The 23257-nt window shown below is 43.0% G+C and overlaps 1 protein-coding gene across 2 annotated transcripts in view; it reads right to left on the bottom strand.

Moving 5' to 3' along the window:
• ano1a (anoctamin 1, calcium activated chloride channel a) overlaps window positions 1-23257 on the bottom strand; it is a 98587-nt gene that overhangs the window by 66726 nt on the left and 8604 nt on the right. For both annotated transcript variants that reach the window (XM_079664540.1, XM_079664539.1), the window contains exons 2-4: window positions 22115-22266; window positions 10401-10748; window positions 7228-7326 (exon numbers count right to left, since the gene is read on the bottom strand). In XM_079664540.1, coding sequence (XP_079520666.1) covers window positions 7228-7326; window positions 10401-10748; window positions 22115-22207 — 540 coding nt within the window. In that variant the 5' untranslated portion in view covers window positions 22208-22266. The remainder of the gene's footprint in view (window positions 1-7227; window positions 7327-10400; window positions 10749-22114; window positions 22267-23257) is intronic.

Raw genomic sequence — 23257 nt, 5'->3', positions numbered from 1 at the left:
CCCCTGCGCACCCGCGCAGCACTGAAACACTTGTAGTCCACGCCCACCCGCAAGGTGGGCCCCACCCTCGGGCTCCCTTCCGGTATAAATAGGAAGGAGGCCCGACAATCTGCTCCCTCTTTTCTTCAGCACACCGTTACTGAAGCACAAGAGACACTTCAATTGCAGAGTAAACATGAGTAACAATTGTTTGAGAGATTGTCCCTCATGTGGCTCTGGGTTCATAATGAGTTATGACCAGCAGAGATAAAAGCAGTATGCGAATCCTGCCTGGGGTCAGAGCACGCGTACGCGGCTCCAAACCAGCAGGTACAATGCACACGCTGCGCCCGTCTCCCCTCGGGCGACAGGAAGCAGAGAGAGAGGACGCTCTTGCTGCTGTGGCCGAGGAGGAAGATTGGCCCGTCCAGGCTTACGAGCCCGCGGACGGGGCCTCGTGTCCCTGGGGCCGAGTGCCGGGCAGGAGTCCGACAACTCCTGCCCCGCCTCCCTGCACGGTTCACAGTTCGGTTCTCCCCTCCCTCCTCTCCGCCGGACGGAGACAGAGTCGGAGCAGGGTGCCAGCTTGGCGGCCGAACATGCTTTCCCCCTCTCCGTCACTACAGCGCGGCGGCGAATAAAATCGCGCTGCTCTCCAACTTGGTGGTGACACTGTTAGAGCGGTCCACCACCGAAGCAGAGGAAATCAGCAAGGCGGCCAGCACGGCGCTCACTCTGTGCACGTCCGTCGCTGTCTCCCAGGCGAGGATTTCCGCATGCATGACACAGATCCAGCGCCACCTCTTGCTGAAGCAGGCGTCTGTTACGGAGACGTCCAGAAAAGTGCTACTGGACGCTCCAATCAGCCCGGACAGGCTGTTCGGAACCCAGTTCCACGCCATGGTGGAGTCCATGAAGACGGCCGCGGAACAGGCGGACGGCATTCGCCAGCATGTACAGCTGGCTCCAGCCTGCTGAGCACCCACAGCGGCACCAACGCCCGCAGCAGCCGCGGCGTCCACGCCGGCCACAGGAGCCCGCAAGCGGAGAGACGCCCACAGCAACCGCCTCGGCGTCAGACTCGCCCTTCGGCGGCTGCAGGGGCTCCGTCCCACGTCTCCGCTCCCCCCCCACCCCAGAGACAGGGTCTCCCGGCGGCGAGTTAAAGGGGAGTGAGGCTCCCCCGCTCCTGGTCTGCTCCGCGAGAGCCTCCAAGGAAGCAGAGCCGGTAATTAAGCCGGCTGCTACTAATCTGTTGATTAAGTAAACAGCAGGGCTCCCTGCAGAAGCCTGCTGGTTTTAACCTATCGGTTAATAACCTGCAGAAGCCTGCTGGTTTTAACCTATCGGTTAATAACCTGCAGAGCTCGCGGCATTCCTCCGTCCGAGATACACCTCCTACACACAGTCATAATAACCCATGAGCGCCGTTATAACGCCTCATGTGGACAGCACTGCACACACCTCCACTCATCCCCTGAGCGTGTACACGCCTCATGATGACAGCCGGAGTGAAACGCAGCGTGTGGAGGCTTCCTCGCAGCCCTTTCGCCTCACGGGCAGTGGCGGCGAGGGCAATGGCGTAGCTCGTCACCATGACGACCATTACAGCACATCACAGAGAAGCCAGAACGGGGGAATGAGCAATATTCCAGGCTGAGTGCCCCCAGCGGCAGAGTCCGCAGCGCCACCGCGCCAGGGCTTGCTGCAGAAGCATGCTGGTTTTAACCTATCGCTTAATTCACTGCAGAGCTCGCTAATTAAGCCGGCTGCCACTAATCTGTTGATTAAGTAGACAGCAGGGCTCGCTGCAGAAGCCTGCCGGTTTTAACCTATCGGTTAATAACCTGCAGAGCTCACGGCATTCCTCTGTCCGAGATACGCCTCCTACACACGGTCATAATAAACCCATGAGCGCCGTTATATAACGCCTCATGTGGACAGCACTGCACACACCTCCATCCATCCCCTGAGCGTGTACGCGCCTCATGATGAGAGTCGGAGTGAGACGCAGTGTGTGGAGGCCCCCGCGCAGCCCTTTCGGTCCAAGCCCACCTTGGGTTGCCTCACGCCCTGTGTAAACCAGCTGCCTATAACCTGTCGGTTAATAGCCAGCAGAGCTCGTTGCTAAAGCCTGGTTTTAACCTGTCGGTTAATACATTTCAGAGCGCGCTAATTAAGCCGGCTGCCACTAATCTGTTGATTAGTAGACAGCGGGGCTCGCTGCAGAAGCCTGGTTTTAACCTGTTGGTTAATAAACTACAGAGCTCGCGGCATTCCTCTTTCCGAGATACGCCTCGTACACACGGCCTTAATAAACCCATGAGCGCCGTTAACGCCTCATGTGGGCAGCACTGCACACACCTCCATCCATCCCCTGAGCGTGTACGCGCCTCATGATGAGAGTCGGAGTGAGACGCAGCGTGTGGAGGCCCCCGCGCAGCCATTTAGGTCCAAGCACACATTGGGTTGCCTCAAAGAAGCGGGCAGCGGCGGCAGGGGCTCTGGCGTGGCTCGTCACCATGATGACCAAAAACACATCTCGAGCACGTGCGCCCGCCCTCAGAGTTTTTCTCAGAGTGGCAGCGCGTGTGTCTGATGGACAGATGGATGAGCAGGCTGATCAGCAGAGGATACGTCCTGCAGTTCGCCTCTACCCCCCCCACAGTTCAATGGGATACAGGTAACACTCCTGTCCTCCCAGAAGCTATGTCTTGCGCTCCAATCCGAGCTGCTGGAACTCCTGGTGAACGAGGATAGTTCCAGGGTTCCTGAACTTTGAAAAATACAATGATGTATTCAAAACAAAAAAAAGTATTTGAAATAATGCTTCAGGTTGAATATTATTTTGATTCAGTTCAGCAATTTTTTTAAATAAAATATTTATTTTCATATTTCACTTTTATACATATTTTGATATTTGAATACTTATTTTTTTCAGTTTCAGATTGTACGTTTTCAGATTCAAAACAATTATTTTTTTAGTTTCAAATCTTTTTTTTTCAGGTTTCAATCTTTTTTTCGCCTTCAGATCGTTTTTCACTTTCAGATCTTTTTTTTCGCTTTCAGATCTTTTTTTTTCGCTTTCAGACTTTTGACCCTGATATTGCTTCGGGGGGCGGGGCTTACCAAAGAGTAGTTTGGCACCCTGAGTGACAGCCCTCCCTCTGTCATGATGCCTTCATGGATCTTAGATAGCGCAAGAAATACAAGTACACACTTTCTATACACAATACTCCCGTGATTGGTGGTAAACAAAACTAATACCAGCATCAAAGTTCCGTTAAGCGAGCTGTTGAGCATCATAGTTGGCAACAATCAAGGTATAAGAGCAATAAACTGTGCTAGAATCTGAAATCACGTATCCGCAATCAAGCGTTGTCCTTCCCCACTTCCACGTAGTTCCATGAACGCAGCATAGTATTGGCTTGGTTTTTGCGATCAGAATCAGAATACCTTTATTAGTCCCACAGGGGATACATTTACATTGTTACAGCAGACAAGAGCCAAAGACAGCTTAATGTTACCTAAAGCATGCATACAAAAAGTATTAAAGATTAAAAAAAGAAATTATATATATTTTTAAAGTTACACATTTTACATAATACACACCCTGTAACAGTTCTGCGGATTTAGCAGCCAGGTATATATTGCACAGTTTTTAACGGCATATATATATTGCACATACTGCAAATATTGCACATAGTTGGTATTTATCAACAAGAGGTGTTATAGTCTGTGTTGTTTTGTGCGGGGTCTACTAGGGGCTGTGCTGGTTGTATAGTCTGACCGCTGCAGGAAGGAAGGACCTGCGGTATCTCTCCGTGAGACAGCGGGGGATGGCGTCAGGTCCACCAGAACAACCTGCTGGCTCGTTGCGGATATGTAATTTCACATTCTAACACAGTTTATTTGTACTTGATTGTTGCCAACTACGATGCTCAACAGCTCGCTTAACGGAACTTTGACGCTGGTCTCAGTTTTCTAACATCCATGAAGGCAACGTGACAGAGGGAGGCCTGTCACTCATATAGGATGCCAAACTACTCTTTGGTAAGCCCCGCCCCCCCAAGCAATATCAGGGCCAAAAGTTTGAAAGCGAAAAAAAAATATCTGAAAGCGAAAAAAACATATCTGAAAGTGAAAAACGATCTGAAGGTGAAAAGCAATGTGAAACCTGAAAAAACAAGATTTGAAACTGAAAAAATTATTGTTTTGAATCTGAAAACGAAAAATCTGTGCTGAAAACAATAAGGATTCAAATATCAAAATATGTATAAAAGTTAAATCTGAAAATAAATATATTATTCAAAAAAAGTTGCTGAACTGAATCAAAATAATATTCAAGCTGAAAAATTATTTCAAATACTTTTTTTTATTTTGAATACATCATGGTATTTTTCAAAGTTCAGGATAAAAACTTGAATTTTCAAATAAATTGTATTTTTTTGAATGATCAAAACTTATTACCCTGAAATAGCTCCATAGAAGTCGCTGTACATCTCATATCGCATCTGTCAAAGCCTGGGTTTCATAATAAATTGGAAGAAGAGCTGTCCTCTTCCCTCTCAGACAATCGTTTATCTGGGAGTGGAGTTAAACTCAGCCAGCAAGAGAGCGCGGCTCTCGCGGCAGCAAGTGGAGGAACTGACAGCTCTCCTCCGGCGTGTCACAACCCACACAGCCCTCTACGTGACGCAGCTGCTCTGCGTTGGCGTCAGCTGGTCACGTGATGATCCCCTTGGGTCTCTTCCAACAGGGGGACACTCCAGAGGTGGTTCATTCGCTGCAGAAGCCTGCTGTTTTTAACCTATTGGTTTATAAACTGCAGAGCTCGCGGCATTCCTCTGTCCCAGATATGCCTCCTACACACGGTCATAATAACCACGAGCACCGTTATAACGCCTCGTGTGGACAGCATGCACACACCTCTCATCCCCTGGGCGTGTACGCGCCTCATGAGGAGAGACGGAGTGAAAGGCAGCGTGTGGAAACTCCCTCGCAGCCCTTTTGCCTCACGGGCAGCGGCGGCGATGGCGTGGCTCGTCACCATGACGACCATTACGGCACATCACAGAGAAGCCTCTCCCCACCCCAAGCAGTTCCATGGGATACAATAAACAATCCTGTCATCCCAGGAACAGTGTCTTGCGCGTTTTTTAATCCACTATTTTTCTAAATCTCGGAAAATAATGGGGGTGTCGCCCCGTTGCTGTACAATCAATGTGTTATTTCGCACAGAAAACAGGCCACGGCTATGGAAGCAACCTCAATCGCCAGGGAGGAGTACGATCTGCGCAGCTTCTGAACGCAGCCAGGCGGCTGCTGTTCTGGGTGCGCACACACGTTGCTCTCATCAGAGCAATGTATATTCCCGGCGAATTGAACAGAGGGGCTCGCAGAGCGCAGCAGCCGTGTTATGCGAGGAGTACGGAGACTCAGACCTGTGTCACGCGCACTGCCGCCTCAGTGGGATTTGGCTTCGGTGTTACGCGCACTAAAGCAAAGCCCCATTTGAACCTTGAGACCAGGTTCCCCTTAAACTGTTGTCAGCCAAAGTAGTACTACTTTTGGCTCTATCAGCGAAAAGGGTGAGTGATTTGTCTGCTCTCTCTGTGACTCCGTCATGCCTCCGGATCCAAGGAGATGGCAGTTCAGCTGTTTTACGCCCTAACCCGGCTTTTATGCCAAAGGTCATCACAAGCTCTTTTAGAGTCGAGAGTGATCACCTTGGATGGCTTCTTTCCCCCTCCTCACAGGTCGGAGGAAGAAGCCGCGTCTCATCTCCTCTGTCCTGTGCGCGCGCTGTCCTGCTAGTGGCGCGCACGGCTGCCTTGCGCCATTCTCAGCGCCTTTTTGTGCATTATAGAGAGCGCTCGATCGGGCAGCCTCTGTCTGCACAACGGCTGTTACACTGGCTGTGTGAAGCTGTCTCACAGGCATATGTCTCCTCTGGGGTGGATCCCCCGGAGAACATCAATGCGCACTCCACCAGAGGAATGTCCTCCTCCACGGCTTTCTACGGAGGAATGTCAGTGGAAGACATTTGCACTGCTGCATCTTGGTCTTCCCCCTGTTAATTTATTCAATTGTATTTGAGGGATGTCTCCCATTCCTCTCTGTCACACCCTGTAAGGAGTGTCTTGTCAGAGTGAGTGACGTCAGGGATCCAGCCGTGTGCTCTCCTGCACGCAGAGAGCTGCTGTTCCCCCTCTTTTTGTCACTGGGCAAAGTATGACCTTTGTCTCTACTTTTTCACAGCGGCAGGTATGTATTGTTCCCAGCCTTCGTCCCCTCAGGGAAAATATTCATGTTATGCTATATTCCAGGGACGGCGATGCGCCATTACGCATGGCGCAATAGGCATGGGTTATTATCTGAGCAGGTGTGTCTGTGCTTCTAGTACCGGGCGGACCCAGTGGGGCGCAGACTACATAATGCTTCGCCCTTAACCCAATAGTGATAGCCTTAGAGGGCGAAGCCATATACGAAATAGAACTGAAGTTACCTACTGTAACCCCAGCTTCTATGAGTATTGGCGGAGCCCTCTAAGTGCTGGGCCCCACTGGCTCCACGAATAGCTGAAGAAAAGTTATTTTGTATGGGAGCAGATTGTCGGACCTCCTTCCTATTTATACCGGAAGGGAGCCCAAGGGTGGGGCCCACCTTGCGGGTGGGCGTGGACTACAAGTGTTTCAGTGCTGCGCGGGTGCGCAGGGGGATTACCCAATAGCGATAGCCTTAGAGGGCTTCGCCAATACTCATAGAAGCTGGAGTTACAGTAGGTAACTTCAGTTTTCTTGATTGTGTTCACCTGGTGCCCCTGTGTTTTCTCCTCCCTCCTCACCTGTCTCTTGTTTCCTTGATTAGTTCTGTGTGTATTTAAGTTCTGTTTTTTCTGTCTGTCATTGTTGGTTCGTCGTTTGTCTGTGACTGTGTTCACCGGGAGTGTTCTGATTGTCCGTGTTATCCATATCCTTGAAATAAAGGTATTTTCAGTGTTATCTGCGTTTGGGTCCTGCTTGCTTCGCTCACCCGTAACATTTAGCAATCCGGTTGGATCAAATTAACATTACAAGGCTTGTTTGAGCTTTCACCGCAAATTGGCCTCAGAACAGGAAACATTTGTCTTCACTCTTGTCAAAAAGCAGTGCAGCCCTGGGAACCAGTTCAATTATGCTAATGACAAGAAAAAGCTACGGGAAATATGCATTTGACAAATTGGCGATTGACCGATGGGTGGAGTACCTTCTTGGTTGGCATCTTGACCTTCATGAACTCAGCCTCACGACACAGAACGTTCCAAGGAGCATGGATCTTCAAGAAGCCAATTCCAGAGATCTTAGTCTGAAATACAAACACAGTTTGGATATTAAAATAATATTCTGTTTGCACCCACTTTGAACTGCCTTGTGTTAGTAAATAATATTCACAGTCATGTTCATGAATATGCAATGTCCCTGAGAAATAAACTGAATAAATAAAATTGGGAAAATTCATTATTTTCTAAAACCACATCTATAAATATTGCATATTTTGTTGACATATCAGAACAAACAAGCTGGCAGAACAGAAAGTTGTTGTTCTGAAATCTCTACTTGTATAGTCCAAGAAAAAATCCTCTGCAGCTATTTCTGCAAAAAACAACTCGCATCTTTATTGCTGCATATGGGAATGTTTCTGCAGCCTCTAGGCCTGCTGTTATGTAAAACCACTCACACATTGCCAGACTCACTTCACACACTTCAGCTCGCCACACTGACCTGTCTGGATACAGAAATAGATAACCACCAAATTCCAACTAGCTGACTAACGGTATACATCACTGAGATTTTCCAGTTATTTAAATGTGAAATCAATATTTTCAGTTTGTGAGCTGATAGCTAGTGACTGATAGAGTAAATCCGTGGTGAAATAAGGTTGCTGCAGCTGGAATGATCCGGCAATGTTCATTGGGTGTATATGTTTGTTTATTAAAAACAGCCATTATGGTACATATAAATTCATCATTTAGTTAGTGTTTGAATCAGGTCTGACTACAAATGTATGGGGAAAAAAGAGCAAGCTACCCAAAGTTAGAAAAAATGCAACAGCATAATATAGACCCTTTTGTCAAAAGCCTCTGCTATATGCTTAAATAAATACAGAATTGTGGTTGATATACTCAGGTCAATAAGAGACAGATGTTATTTTGTTTATTTTTCAGAATGCAACAATGTTTTTTAGAACATAGCTGCACTTTTTAAGGAATAGTTCAATTCTTGCTTAGTGCTGTATCTGACCCCTTCAAGCCAGACTTGAGTTAATGTCCACGTAACAAGATTTGTCATCAAAAGAATATGCAGCAGCCATGCAGTGGTGAAAGGTAGGCAGCTAAACAAATACAAAACCACTATTTTGGCCGTGAGAGCTCAAATGATGTAGCCATACAACATTGGGCTGAATGGATCTGTCACTCACAAGTTAGCCAAGACCTAAAGCCTATGCTTTAACGATAAAGCATATTTACAAAATGTACATAATGTCGTAAGACTTGAAACTAGCATTTGGGACCTTAACAGACCATAATAAATCAATTAAGAAACAACATGCCGGTTTAGGGCACTTCCACATTGGCTAATACCTTTCTTAGTAGATGCTAGTCCACATGAACAAACCTAACACCACCAACACTTAAACTAAATGGGCAAAATGTAAAGCACAGCTTTATGATTTTAGTTTCCTTCAAAAGTGGCAATATTATTTTGTGATGAAAACCCAAAGGCTAGATATTTAAAAAACGTCATGGACTTGAAAAAGGAAACCTAATTGTATCTATCACCAGGCTGCCATCATGGATCACCCTACAGAATATGATCTATAGGCACACTCCTGCCTTCATCGTCCTCCATAGTTCACCTTCTCCAAAGTTTGCCCAAACATTTCAAACCATTTAGAGTGACATCTCCTGACACTGTGAGTTGCTAAAAGCTTATTTTTCTTTTTTAAATGTGTTAAATATCAAGCTACATTATGTCACAGGTAGCAAATACTCAGCAGTGACACAAGAGCTTCTAACAATATAGCCGACCAAACATCCACGTTTAGATAAGATAAGATGTACAAATAAACACCAGAGTAATTCTCTGGAGTCAGTTTTAAAGACGGGGATTCAATTAAAAAGATTTTCAATAGATCAGTCTGTTCTACACTTAATACAATGTAAACCAATTTGATCAGTATTTAAAATGTAAGCATATACTCAGAAGAACTACATTGCCGAAAATAAGCCTTTCCTTTGAAGTTATAAAGGCAACAACATAAGATCACGTTCACACCGGAATAAGTTCCCTGAGGGAAGATTACGCAAATGAAGCCACTGAAGTCACTTCTTCTTCTTCTGCTTTGGGTTTACTGGCAGGCCGCAAACCACTTCAAAGCGTACACTGCCACCTGAAGTCCCCGGCCGGAAGTCCCCGGAGTTGGGGACTGGCTTCAGTAGAAGCTGCTCCCAGCAGCTTCTACTGACGGTTCAACGATTTCCCTCTTGTCAAATATCAGTTGTACTTTGTGTTAAATACTAATTAGCAAATATTTGCCCACTTACAAGCTAAATCCTCCTGCTGAAATTGTTTATTATACCAGCTCAAGCACAGCCTCTTAGTGTTGTTGAACACTCAGTGACCCATAATATTCTGTCCTCTTTTAGTAATATCATTATTGTTCCTGTTTTTTCAGATTGTATCTGTATTTCTTTAGTTCCTCTATTTTATTATCATCATACGCTTTTGTACACACCTACCTGTTAAAAACAATGATGTTACACACTGAGCACCTAATTTTACATACTGTGCACAAAATCACACACTCCTATCTTCAAGCTCTTTCACTAAAGTGTGCAGACATATTCATTCAGACCAAGTAGGGACTAGTACACTCACTGCTTTGTCAATGGCCGACACTTTGGACTTACTTTGATCCTAAATGTTGCTGAAGAAAGAGCGTATAATAGCTATTTTATAGAAGGTAGGTACTTATAAGAAGAAATAATGGAAATGTATTTCAGATCTATTACTCCCACTCAATTCCATTTCCCAGGAGAAAAAACAAATAATATACTTTGTAAACTAAGAAGACAAAGAGGTTTATGTTAGATACAAAAAAAGGTTTGATCTTGTATTTCTTATTTTACCATGTTTAACTGGTAAACACTGCTATCCAAGGGCAATGTTGCTAATCTACCTGGATGACAACGTTATGCTCAGGATGACTTGCCTGGAACATGCAGCTTTAGCATTAGCCTTTTAGCATGGAGTCAGTTTCAAATAGGACTAACAATTTCAAGCATTGCCAATGTTAATGTTGTAAAATAAAAAAAGGTATAGTGCTTCAACTGAAACCTTGAAAGATAGGTTAATTGTCAAATCACATTTATATCTCACCGCTTCGTCCTTTTCCAGCTCCAGCCCCGTCTCCAGGAGGTTTTCCTCAAACTCCTCCCGCCGAAAGCGCTTGTCATCCTCATGGTAGTCAGTCCGTTGATCCTGGGCCGCGATCTCAGGGTCTTCTTTTGGCTGCAGGGGGGCACGGCTGCTTCTCATGCTCAGGCTGCGCCGGAGCCGTCGGATGAAGTTATTATCTCCGAACCTGGAGGACTGGCGCCGGATGCTGGCAGGCTTTTGGATTTGGTATGCCAGCACGTAGTCCACCCGGCGCCGCCCGTCAGAGAAGTATGGGCCAAGTTGTGAAGACAGAGGCGAGCCGTCATCCGCATACATATTTTTCATTGGCTAGAAGAAAGACAGGCAAAGAGGGAAATTACTAGATTTATTTATATATAAGCATCTAATTTAAAAAGAAAGACAAAGTTAAAATACAACAAGGTCAACCATCTCTCCATTGCTCCAACAAGGCGTGTAGGACAGAGAGTGAATACACATACTATACAGAGATGCTGTATGAGAAAACCAATGTCATTTTCGAACATTGAGCAATGTAAATCTATTCTAGTAGACCTCAACAATGGAATTATGATCGGGGGATCAGGGGAGACGCGCTCGTGAACTGTCAACGGGGGGGGGGGGAGGAGTACACTGTTTGTTGACCTCAGTGTTGCCTGTCAGAGCATTTTACATGATGCCATTTAGACGTTATAATAATAAAGGGCGGTGCCGGTGTTGTGTCAAATTATGCCCCCCCGTCATGAAATGCCCCCCTTGTCACGGGAACGCGCATTTCTAAATGACACGTTTACACCTTAAAACGATGTTTAAAACGAAAAGTAAACATTCAGGGTTTTTATTAATGGTAATTTTCAGACTGTGAGTTGTTTCGTGGTAGCTCATATACTGTAGTCCTGATTCTTCTGGTTTAACTTTTCGCTCCGTATTTGATGGTAGTGGTGTCGAAATTCATTCGTCACTTCCTTTTCAGTTTTTGTTTTTTTTAATCTTTTTTTTAATTATTATTGTTACGTCCTGTCTGTATAAAGATGCTTTAAAATGTATTGTTTAATTTTACATAGTTGTCATCTAATAATCAAAATATATGTTTACAACTATAGTCTTTGTCAGCATATTTTTGCCACACTATGCACTCCTTGCTATCTTACATAATAAAAGTGTCACATACATGAAACCTGCTCCATTCATTGGTACTAGTCCTACAACCATACCCTGAAAAATGCTTGATGGTGGGAATAAGAGAATCATCTTTTTTGGTGGGGTGCATTTTATGACAGGCCTGCTTATCCCAATATCCAGCCCTAGAACCATACCCTGAAAAATGCTTGAGGGTGGGATTAATGGAAACATCTTTTTTGGGGGGGGGGGGGGGGGTGCATTTTATGACAGGCCTGGTTTATCATCCGAGTCAGAAATAAAACCAATATGGAGTGAGGGCTAGTCCTGCAATTGTCCAACACATTTACATACACACAGTAATTAATAATACATGTTGAATGAAATAAAGAAATAAAGTGACATATTATCCATACTAAAATTGTGTACATTATCACACATAAAATAAACATTCATTTTGAAGATTTATTCGATTTTTATAGGCAAAGTTTAATATAAGAAACCTTGCAGTCTCCCCTTATTATAGCCCAGATCAAGAAAGAATGTAATGCAGGTAATTATCTTATATATGCGCACATGTCTGTCTACTGAATTAATTTTGCGCATTACCAACACAAGCAACTTGCACACGCGCACCCCACTCGTTCCCGCGTCCCAAAGTCATTAGTGACGGCGCGAAAACCAATTTGTGGTACAGCCGATAGTTGAACCGTGAAGCTTGCTCTGGTAAAATGGATAACAATTTGTACCGAACCATTGTCGATTACAAGCGCAAAGGCCAGTATCCGCTAGACAGCACAAAGACATGTAAAAAGGAAATAAGAAGAAAGGCTTCCACTTATGTCCTGGACGGTGAGTTTTTGATTGATTGTTTAAGTAGCCTATTCATAGACACCCCACACACTTTTGTAAGTCAATATGCGGATTGTATAACTGTCATTTAATTTGATGTCAACGAATATTACAATTTATGTTAAAGATGGAGCCCTGTATTACATGAAGGGTAAGGCCACCAAGACCAATGTGGTCAGAGGCGCAGAGGAGGCAAACGCGATCTTTCTAGATTTCCACGATAGCGCCACAGGTGCTCATACAGGCCAACAAAGGACCAGAGACGCCATGTCAAAAAGATTCCTGTCATAACCACGTTATGCACACCAGGGGCCTGTCATCAAATGCACCCCCCCCCCAAAAAAAATATGTTTCTATGAATCCCTTCCTCAAGCACTTTTCAGGGTATGGTTCAAGGACTAGTACCAAAGAATGGAGCAAGTTTCATGAATGTGACACTTTTATTTTGTAAGATAGCAAGGGGGGGCATATTGTGATAAGCAGGCCTGTCATAAAATGCACCCCACCCAAAAAGATGGTTCTCTTATTCCCACCATCAAGCATTTTTCAGGGTATGGTTGTAGGACTAGTACCAATGAATGGAGCAGGTTTCATGTATGTGACACTTTTATTATGTAAGATAGCAAGGAGTGCATAGTGTGGCAAAAATATGCTGACAAAGACTATAGTTGTAAACATGTATTTTGATTATTAGATGACAACTATGTAAAATTAAACAATACATTTTAAAGCACGTTTATACAGACAGGACGTAACAATAATAATAAAAAAAAGATTAAAAAAAACAAAAACTGAAAAAGAAGTGACGAATGAATTTCGACACCACTACCATCAAATACGGAGCGAAAGTTAAACCAGAAGAATCAAGACTATATGAGCTACCACTAAACAACTCACAGTCTGAAAATTAACATTAATAATAATAACACTGGCAATGATTTTAGACTTATTAGACTATTAAAAAAATAAAATGTCCATGTTTTTCCATGCTTTAATCCTGTGCCCCCCGGAGGTTTTAAAGATTATGAAACTATCACATAATCTATATTTTCTATTCTAACATCTTCATTTGTGCAGAACTGATTTGCGGTTACAAAAAACTCCAGCCATCATGTTAAAGGGGCAGATAACATAGTCAACTTCAATATGTCCAAAACTCAGATGCCCGCTTGCTCACCTCCACCCGACGCTCGACCACATCACCCCTATCCTCCACTGGCTCCTTATCAAACACTGCATTGACTTTAAAATATTACTTTTCACTTTCAAAGCCCTCAACAACCTTGCCCCCCCCCTACCTCTGTGACCTCATCCAACGACACACCCCCACCCGTCGCCTCAGGTCTGCTGAAGCTAACCTACTGCAGCCCATCAGGACAAAGCTCCGGACCTGGGGCGACAGGGCCTTCGCAGCAGCCTCCCCCACACTCTGGAACTCCCTCCCCTGCCACTTCAGATCCGCCAACACTCTCACATCATTTAAACAATCCCTCAAAACTCACCTTTTCACTCTTGCCTTCAACTCCTGATCAACTAACCCCCGGCCCTTATTCCTCCTAGCTTAGCACTTTCTACTTTTGTTGTTATTTTGTTTTACTTGCTTGTAAGCGCTTTGAGCACCAGGAAAAGCGCTTTATAAATGTAATGTATTATTATTATACTGTACTATCTCCGTATAGTACAGTATATTTGCCTCATGGTTCACTGGACTGGTGCACTCGAGGGCAACACACATGTTCACACTTTCAATGTTACACCATTGACTGTCATTGACAACAGGGAGCTACAGTACATGCAACAAACATGCTTGTCCAGCTGAAAGATGTTGTTCATGGAATATTTATTTCACATACACATATATGTCTATTTGTGTTTCAATTCCCAACTGTATTAATGATATGTTGTTGTTCTTGTCAAACAGTGGGTTATAAAGCCCTTCAATATACTGCGAGGCAAGTTCCTGCAAAAATGTCACCTCACACTTTAAAACACATTAAGAATGTTGCTTGCTGCATGTTGCCTCTAGAGACTCTGGGTGCTTTCATCTCTGTTATTTGGTTTATATTGTCCAAAACAAGAGAAAAAATGACAAATAGTTGTATTTTAATATACCCACATGCCCTCAACCTGCCATGTGCAGAGTTAAAGGACAAAACTAATGATAAATCTTCCCTTTCTGTGGCATAGAGCTCCATCGCCTATTAAAAACACATGAAAGAGGCACACATAACATGCTCCTTCCTATTTTGAATTCAAAATCTTACACTTATCACACACTTATCCTGCTGCCACAAATATACTCACTGCAACACAGAATGTGGATTAATCTACCGCTAGAAATAATCCCCAATAAATGAAATATTTCCTGCCTGCCCCAAAGCCACAACTGCCGACAAATACTGGATGTTATCATTTTCACTCGCGCTCACTTTTACTTTAATTTAGGTTCATCTTTGGTTACAGACATCTAATAAACACAATTGAATTTTGGATTAAGATGTGACTGTTTATTTGTAGATAATGTATTGTGTTTTGTTCGTCCCTCACGGCTCTTGGTTTTTCCAGCCAGTATATATTTTGCATAGTCAGTTAGGTTAGCGTGAAGGACAGGTTAATGACTGTTGTAGTTCAGTCTGAGTTCAGTTCTGTTTCGTTGTCATCTTTTAAGGGCAACTTTAAAACATAATCACATTTGTTTTGCTCATAAATACCCACCATATTTATTTATTTGTCATGTGTTTTTACATTCATTTTACGTTCAACTAAGTAAATATTATCCAATACTTTGTGCTCTGTGTTTATGCCTATACGATCATGTCCTGATAACGATGACGCAATAGCCCCGCGTCTCCCCACCTCTCCGCTCCGTGTTTTATTCTTATATTATTAGATAGAGTCTTTATTCATTTGTTTTAAAGCTCAATAAATAACAAAGAAGACCTTTGACCGGCACTTTTCTAATTTTGTCCAGAAGATTTAAACTTTAACGGACATGTTGAACGGCGGAAACAAATCTAACTGAAACTCTGCCGCATGGTCCCCTCGTTCCTTGGAAGAGGTGGAGAGGTGGGTGTTTGTCATCTGCTGTTGGACTACCGGCGAGATTTACAGCAGGAGCAAACGCTTGCCTCGGGTAGGGAGAAAAAGAGGCAGAGCGTCCACAGCGGAGAATAAAAAGAAAGGCAACCATGGCAAACATGCGGGGGAAGTCTTCTTCGCTGCTTTTGTGCAGGACTACAGCGCCACTTACAGGCCTGGCATATGTACTACAGCATCTCCAGCGCTTTCGAGCGGTCTCGTGTGAGCGGACACGTTTCTGGTGCCTGTTGCGTGTGGACGGAAGACTTTTTTGATAACGATTGCGGTCCGTTATCGTTTTCGTCCTTGTGTGGCAAGGGGATAACTATTTTTGCAAGATGCTTCTAAAGAGGCAGAAATATAGGATCTACAGGCTTGAAATGCTTAAGTCATAATCATCATTTAGAACAGGATATTAGGGAGACTACATTGTGTGGAAAAGGGATTGGTTTACAACTGCTTATGTGGCTGGTATACTGAATGTATGTACTGTATGTTGCAGTATCTTAATAGCAGTCTCAAAACAGATTGTACTCATATTAATACACTGAAAACAGCTGAGGTAGGATTTAGTATGAAATTCTATTACGACTAGACCACCAACAAAATATCACTGCAGAAAATAACCTTTGACAACATTCATTATTTTTGTTACAACTCTGAAAAACCACCATGTTTGATGTCGTATTTTATTTTCTGATGTATTTTCTGATGCAATCTAGCTTAAATCTAAATAAAAACGTCCTTTTGACCTTGCCCTGTTTGATTACAGCAGAGTTTATCCTGCCACTTGATGAACTAAACTCCAGGCTAATTAAGTGCGTGTGTGTGTGTGTGTGTGTGTGTGTGTGTGTGTGTGTGTGTGTGTGTGTGTGTGTGTGTGTGTGTGTTTGTGTGTGTGTGTGTGTGTGTGTGTGTGTGTGTGTGTGTGTGTGTGTGTGTGTGTGTGTGTGTGTGTGTGTGTGTGTGTGTGTGTGTGTGTGTGTGTGTGCTGGCAGAGGTTATGGTAACACACTTCTGACACAACCATGAGACACACATGGGTCAAACACACACAGATCCTCAGCGACTTGCACTGACCCTCGGCAAAGTTGACACACAGTACAAAAGGCGTGCTGTATAAACGCTGACGGATACATCTTTGTTTTGATTACATTACATGAGAATTTATGATGCTTTGGGGAAAGTGATGTCACCGGGTCACCAAAACAAGGAAGGTCACAACAGGGAACCAATAGAGGATAGACATACAAATAAAGTCAAAACAAATGCTGTAGGGGGTTATACTGTGTAAACATGTGCATCTAAAAAGGAATTATGTTCCACAAATAGTCTACCAGATAATGCGGGTATTAACAAATAACAAGAGTCTACAGCCATTCTAGCAGCTTTATCGGTTAAGTAAACTAATTTAAAAGTAGACACAAGTTTAGGGCTACAGTTTGTTTGTTTGTTTGTTTGTTTGTTTGCTTGTTTGCAAAGTTCAAAAGAAGTTGATGTTGAAAATTAGAGAGGATGTTTTGGAACCCATGTTTACCATGTCGACTATCTTGGTTCAGCATGCTAACTAGCACTAAAACTGGCACTCTAATGTTGCTTTAAGTTAAGAAAGACAAAGTTAGAAATGAGCTGATGAACAAAGCCAAGCATTTAATAGCAACTTAGGCAGAGCTTTTCTTTTAATACTTGGTGGAGACCAAAAACAGAGCTAAAAGAATATTGGACAATATTTAGACTGAATGATGTTGCTCTGGTTCTGCTTGGTGTGTATATGGTATATTTTTGTACAGTGATAGCATTGCTGTGGTTACAGGTACTGACCCATTGCATTTGTGTTTATAGTGTTTATAAGCAATTTTTTGAGTGTCTGGTTGTGATGGTGTGTGTGCAGTGGGTTGTGCGTTGGTGTTCGGATCAGGGAGTCACAGGTTCAAACCCCACTGCAGTCAGCATGTGACCCTGAGACACTTCACCCCAAATTGTTCCTGTGGGGATTGCCCACAGTATTGAGTATGTAAGTCGCTTTGGATAAAAGCGTCTAACAAGTGACAGCTCATGTAATGTAATGATGCATGTGAATATTATGTTGATTCATCAGTTCACATGCAGCGTTAAAGCAGTACAAATAAAGGTGAACTCCTAGAGTGACGAGAATACGCAAATCTGAAGGCAGCAAATATTGCATGGGAATGTGTCATGGCATTAAAAGCTGCTGATATCCAACACGGATGTTTACTTAGTGATATAGAGACAATTGCATGGCCAATAAAAGAGCCATTTACTGAAGATGTATTGCTCTCATCGATGTAAATCAACAATAAAACTGAAAACTAATATTGACACAGCGGGCACTGAGTGGAAGAGCTTTTCCTTTTACAGCCACCGACCCACTGTTCCTGTGGGAGATAAGAACCAGTATCAGGAGGGTCTGCTGTGTGCGAATGTGTGTGTGTAAACTGTATATAGCAGCCCCCTGCCTCATCCCCACAAACATACTCATCTTTAGCCCTCTCTCAACAGGAATTACTCATAGCAGCAAAGGTCAGAGGTCGCTCCTCAGAGGGCGCATGAGGATGTGGTGGTGTATGCATCATTCACCAAAAGGAACTCTTTTCTCACTAAGCCACCGGGAAATGAGGCTCTCCTCTGCTCTGGGCTTCCACATGTACACTGCCGCCAGCCAGCCAGCCAGCCAGCCAGCCAGCCAGCCAGCCAGCCAGCCAGCCACACACACACACACACAGCCAGCCAGCAGTTTTCAAGTCAATAATGTTTTTCGCAGCAGTCTTTTTGCACGTTGGAGGCTTTCAATCACAATTTTGGACGCAGTGCCAATAATACATGTGCAGTAAGTTATTACAAACCCAGATAGGCAAGGGCAATGCAGAAAGTTTTATGATAGGAGATATCTGTACATTACGGCAGGTCAAAAACAATCCCATTTACGGTGCTCACAACATTACATAAAAACTTGTTAAAAAATGTAACATTGTCATACTCCACTGTATATTCCACTGGCCTCAGTGTATACAGTTTTTGAAGTGGCTTATTCTTCAGTATTTCGGAAGCTGAATAGCACAAGATCTAAGTGAGAAAGCGACTCTTTGAAATAACTCCTCCTCCCACTAGAGGAAAAGTGAAAGCTTTGATTTTGCTATAAAGCAGAAGTACATTTTTACCCAAGACGTCCTCTGAGTCTAATTCCTAAAACATAATTAGTGCCTTGCTCCACCAGAGTGACCACATGTAATGATCAATTATGCAAATGATCTTTGAAGCCCTATTTCATATGCAGTGAAATTGGCCATGGCTGCTTTTCTGTTGAAATTAAAGTAATATTAGGTCCTAATTATACAATATTTTCTCAGCATGATATCCCAAGACTTGATTTAATTATCTGGTTGTTATTATGGCCTCCAGGCACAGGTCTTGGGGGGATTGAGAGTGTGTGTGTGTGTGTGTGTGTGTGTGTGTGTGTGTGTGTGTGTGTGTGTGTGTGTGTGTGTGTGTGTGTGTGTGTGTGTGTGTGTGTGTGTGTGTGTGTGTGTGTGTGTGTGTGTGTGTGTGTGTGTGTGTGTGTGTGTGTGTGTGTGTGTGTGTGTTTGCAATGACTCACAATTTTTGGAATAAACTATTGACATATGTATTGACTGTTTTATACTATCATTGACTGCTGACTCCTGATTACTACAATTTATTTCAAATGCTTTTTATCATTACATGTTTCTTTTTGTATTGTTTCAGATGGCATGTACTCCTATGTTGCTGTTCTGTTTGTTCCTCTATTGTGTACATTCTTATCTTACGGTGGCTGATGTAATGCCCAAAAACATTTCCATGAGGAGAAACATGAGCTGCACTTTCCAAAAAAATTCCAATATAAAAAAAACATATGTGCCAAATGGGTTTTACTTAAAGCACTGTATAAAACAAACGCTGAAATGAAAAAACGCCGAAGCTCAAAACACCACATAAATGGGGACACTAAAAAGGGACTCACGATGTTCGAAGATTATACAGTTAAACAAGTATCACTGTTGGCAGAGTTAGTCAGTTTTATAATTGTAAGTGTTTTGTCAGTATATTTAAAATGGCTTGGTTATCTACAGTACGTTAGCAAGCTAGCTTACAGCAGATCTGCAGGAAGGAAGGAATCATGTGATCATGGTCCTGGACTGGTTCCAGCTGTGTGCGTCACATTTTAATGTCCTATGGTTTCTGATGTGAAATTATGAATGATTTAAGGGTCAGCTACATTTTCGGGGTGGCTGTGGCTCAGTGGATAGAGTACTGGACTTTGAATCAGAGGATAGCAAGTTCTAGTCCCACTGCATTCAGCATGTCGTTGTGTCCCTGAGACACTTCACCCCAAATTTCTCCTGTGGGGATTGTCCACAGTATTGAGTATGTAAGTCGCTTTGGATAAAAGCGTCTAACAAGTGACATGTAATGTAATGTCAGTTACATTTCCTTCCGATGACTTTGTCTGCTCCTGTGCAGCTCGAGGCGTTGACGTTCTCAGACAGAATAAGTATAGACAGCGGGTTCAGTGTCCCATGAACAGAGAGGTGACATTTGGTAGACAATTGTGGTTTGTCTCAATTTATCTGCAATCTTTGAGTGCACTTTTTATTTTTGGATAAAACACATTTTCCTAGATTTGAAACGGATTAACTTCAATTGTAAAAATGTGTCAAGACAATCATGTATTATTATGCAAACCTTTCAAAAGGTACCAAATTCAAATTAAGTCTTCATGATTATTAAGTCTAGACAACACATTTTCATAATTCCTCCCTTAAGGCCATGCATAACAGTAATGCAACAGACTTGAATAGAACATGAAGACCATAAAAACACATTTTAGTGGTGAGTAAGCGAATGCAATATTAAATAGATCATTCAACCTGCAATCACTTTTTTGACAATATCATCTATCGCCTATCAACACATCTAGCAGACACAAAGGAACATTATTATTCATGTGATAATCTGCACTCCACTAGGTTCAGCAGATACTATGTGTGTGTTTGCTGTTCAGCAGGTAGTGAGCACTCTTTACAGCTGTTTGATTTTGAAAACAGCTGCAGCAGTGACACGGAAAAAGCTGTAATATATCTTCACAATAAAAATCTATAAATAATGTAAACATGTGAAAGTTTGCAGCTCTTTCACTCTGAGCTAATATGAACATATGTTTCATTTAGACTCTTGATGTCCAGTATAAAGGACTGTGTTTGTGGTGACCATGAAAAAGCTGTCTGCTGAAGGAGAGGCGCCGAGCTGCATATCCTTCAGCTCAAGTGGCGCTTTCATAGCTGCTCTTTTTACTGCTGCTCAAGCTCAATATTCAAGAGCCCTGTTGCATTTCAGTCATGTTCTTTAAAACAAATGACTTCCTGTTCCCCGGACACTATGCAAATATAAAACAGGTGGCTATAGCCTAAATTACGGCGGTTCTTTTGGAATAGGTGTAGTAGAGAGTCAAAAGTTATTTATGAATGCAATGACAAAGCATAAGTTAGAGTTATTGATGGTTGGCTCTTTGAAATGCTTTATGCACCACATACTTTTGAGTAGTCCCCACATTTCCATAAAATAGGAATGCTGTAACTGGGCTGTTCACAATATACATGTAGCATATAATAGAGCATCACTTATATCCAGCACCATGGTAAAAGTGTGGAGCCGATCATAATCACATATCATAGGTGAGCCTGTGTTGGCATGCTGTGTGTGCACCTGACCTTTCATCAGCGCTCATTACACAACACAGCTCGTGTCGAGAACAACTGTGATGCAATGCAACTGAAGATTCCACTGAGTTATCTTCAGGAAACCTCTCCATTTGTATTGTGTCCTGCATTGCTAAGCACCTAAGTACATTGTGAATATCACTTCATATTTTTTACTCAAAGAAATAAATTGTTTTCATAAGAGGGCCGTGTGTGTATTTGCAGTTTAGCTTGTCAAGACGCCTGCAGAACTAAACTATGGCTTTGGGGAGTGGTGTTGACCTTTCACGCAACTGAATGCCTCCATCACAAATCCGTGTCAAATGATACTCTTTTGGAAATGGTATCACCTTAAGGTCCCCGCTATTTTCATATTTTTTAAACACAACCCTGCGACACACACAGGTTTACCTGCAAGAGGTTTTCCTATTTCCTATTCCTAGTAAATTGAGGAGCATTCTAGAACTCTGTGTGCCTATGTCCCCAGCTTCAAGTGTTACTGCAGGTGGTGATCATTTCCCGGTCGTCGAGTACAGAGGCTTTGTCCCACCCCTCTGTGTTTGATTCCGACATACAAGCCAACCTTCAGCGTCTTGATTTGACTAACCAAGCTTCCAACTAACTCCAATGTTAACCGGTAATCCAAAGAAAAAATTAGACCGCTTTTAACTTGATACTTTCTGGCTTATTATTTGAGCATTTTTCACAGTAATCAGAGACATGCAAGTCTTTGCTAACTATGTCAAGAAACAAAGCCATGAAAATATTCCTCTGTGTTCTAATGAAATGTAATGTGCACCTTTTTGGCTCTTTTCATACAAATGTATTAGACTGATCCTCCGTACTGGCCCTAAGTCAGTGCTCTACGCCACACATCATGACCCAGTAGAACAGTACGGTGTCGGGTCTTACTATGGACTCGTTGCTCCTGGCGGTGGTGTTGAAGTCCACATCCAGGTTCTTCTCCTCGCCAGGGACCGGCAGGTAGTTGTCGTTCCTCCTCATGCTGGCAGACACCTCCTGCTGTGGGCTGACTGAGTGCTCACGAGCTAGGGTCGGAGATCCTGGGAGAGGAGCAGAGAGATGAATATGAATTGAGTTATTAGCCTAACACTAGCACTGACCATGCAGAGTTTAAAGCCCTTGATCCAGGCTAAATACCCTGTTTCTACCCGACTTTTTCTTTTTGTTGATGTCGCAGTGGATAAATCACCATGGATGCTCAGGCTTTTAGTCCCTCACAACACACATCCTCCTGACACAATCACCACAGTCAAATCCCAACAAAAAGACTCCTCACTGTAGTGCTCACCATCCTCTGAACAACCTGTCCCCATTATTTGTGTCTTCTTTGATTGTCTCCTCCATGTTTGCCTGTTTGTTTGTTTTTTTATCATGTGTTCCTGCTTTGAACCTCTTAGAGTATTAATTTAAGTGTATGGTGTTCTTGGGTATCGTGAAAGGCATGCTTAAATACAAATACATGTATTATTATAAAACATATTGCTAAATCTTCCTGTGTCAAGGCTTTACACATGACATACATAACAGACTGAAAAGAGCACCCGATCAAATGAGAAAGAAACAAATTCATTACAGATTACATCGAGTTGTTTTCTCAGTGACATTATACAGGGGAAACAGAGCCATCAAGAGCAGCTGTTGGTTAAACTGCAGCTGAACCATAGTGTTTCTCTCATGTTAGTAAGAATCTATCTGACTCCCGGCCAAAGCTTCCTGCCACACAATATTCACACTGAGACTACATATAAGACTAAATGCAATATGAAACCATTAGAGACAACCTACGATGCAGCTTCTATTTTTCTGAAAGTAGAACTGTTTTGTACTTGACTTTAAATTGGATAACTAATGCATTTTCTTTCAAGTTAGTGTTGCCACAGTATGTTGCACTGCTTTAAAAATAAGTAAAACGGCATCATAAAATTCCTAAAAAATATAGGATAAATATATAATAAAGGTTATTTCAAACAGGCTCTTGATCAACTCATTCAGCAATCCCTCAATAAGCAAAACTGTATGGATATGATCATC

This window comes from Notothenia rossii (genome assembly GCF_949606895.1).
Source record: "Notothenia rossii genome assembly, chromosome: 2".
Taxonomy (NCBI): Eukaryota; Metazoa; Chordata; class Actinopteri; order Perciformes; family Nototheniidae; genus Notothenia; species Notothenia rossii.
Note: the sequence above shows the minus strand (reverse complement) of the source record. Positions and strands in the feature narration are given on the sequence as shown.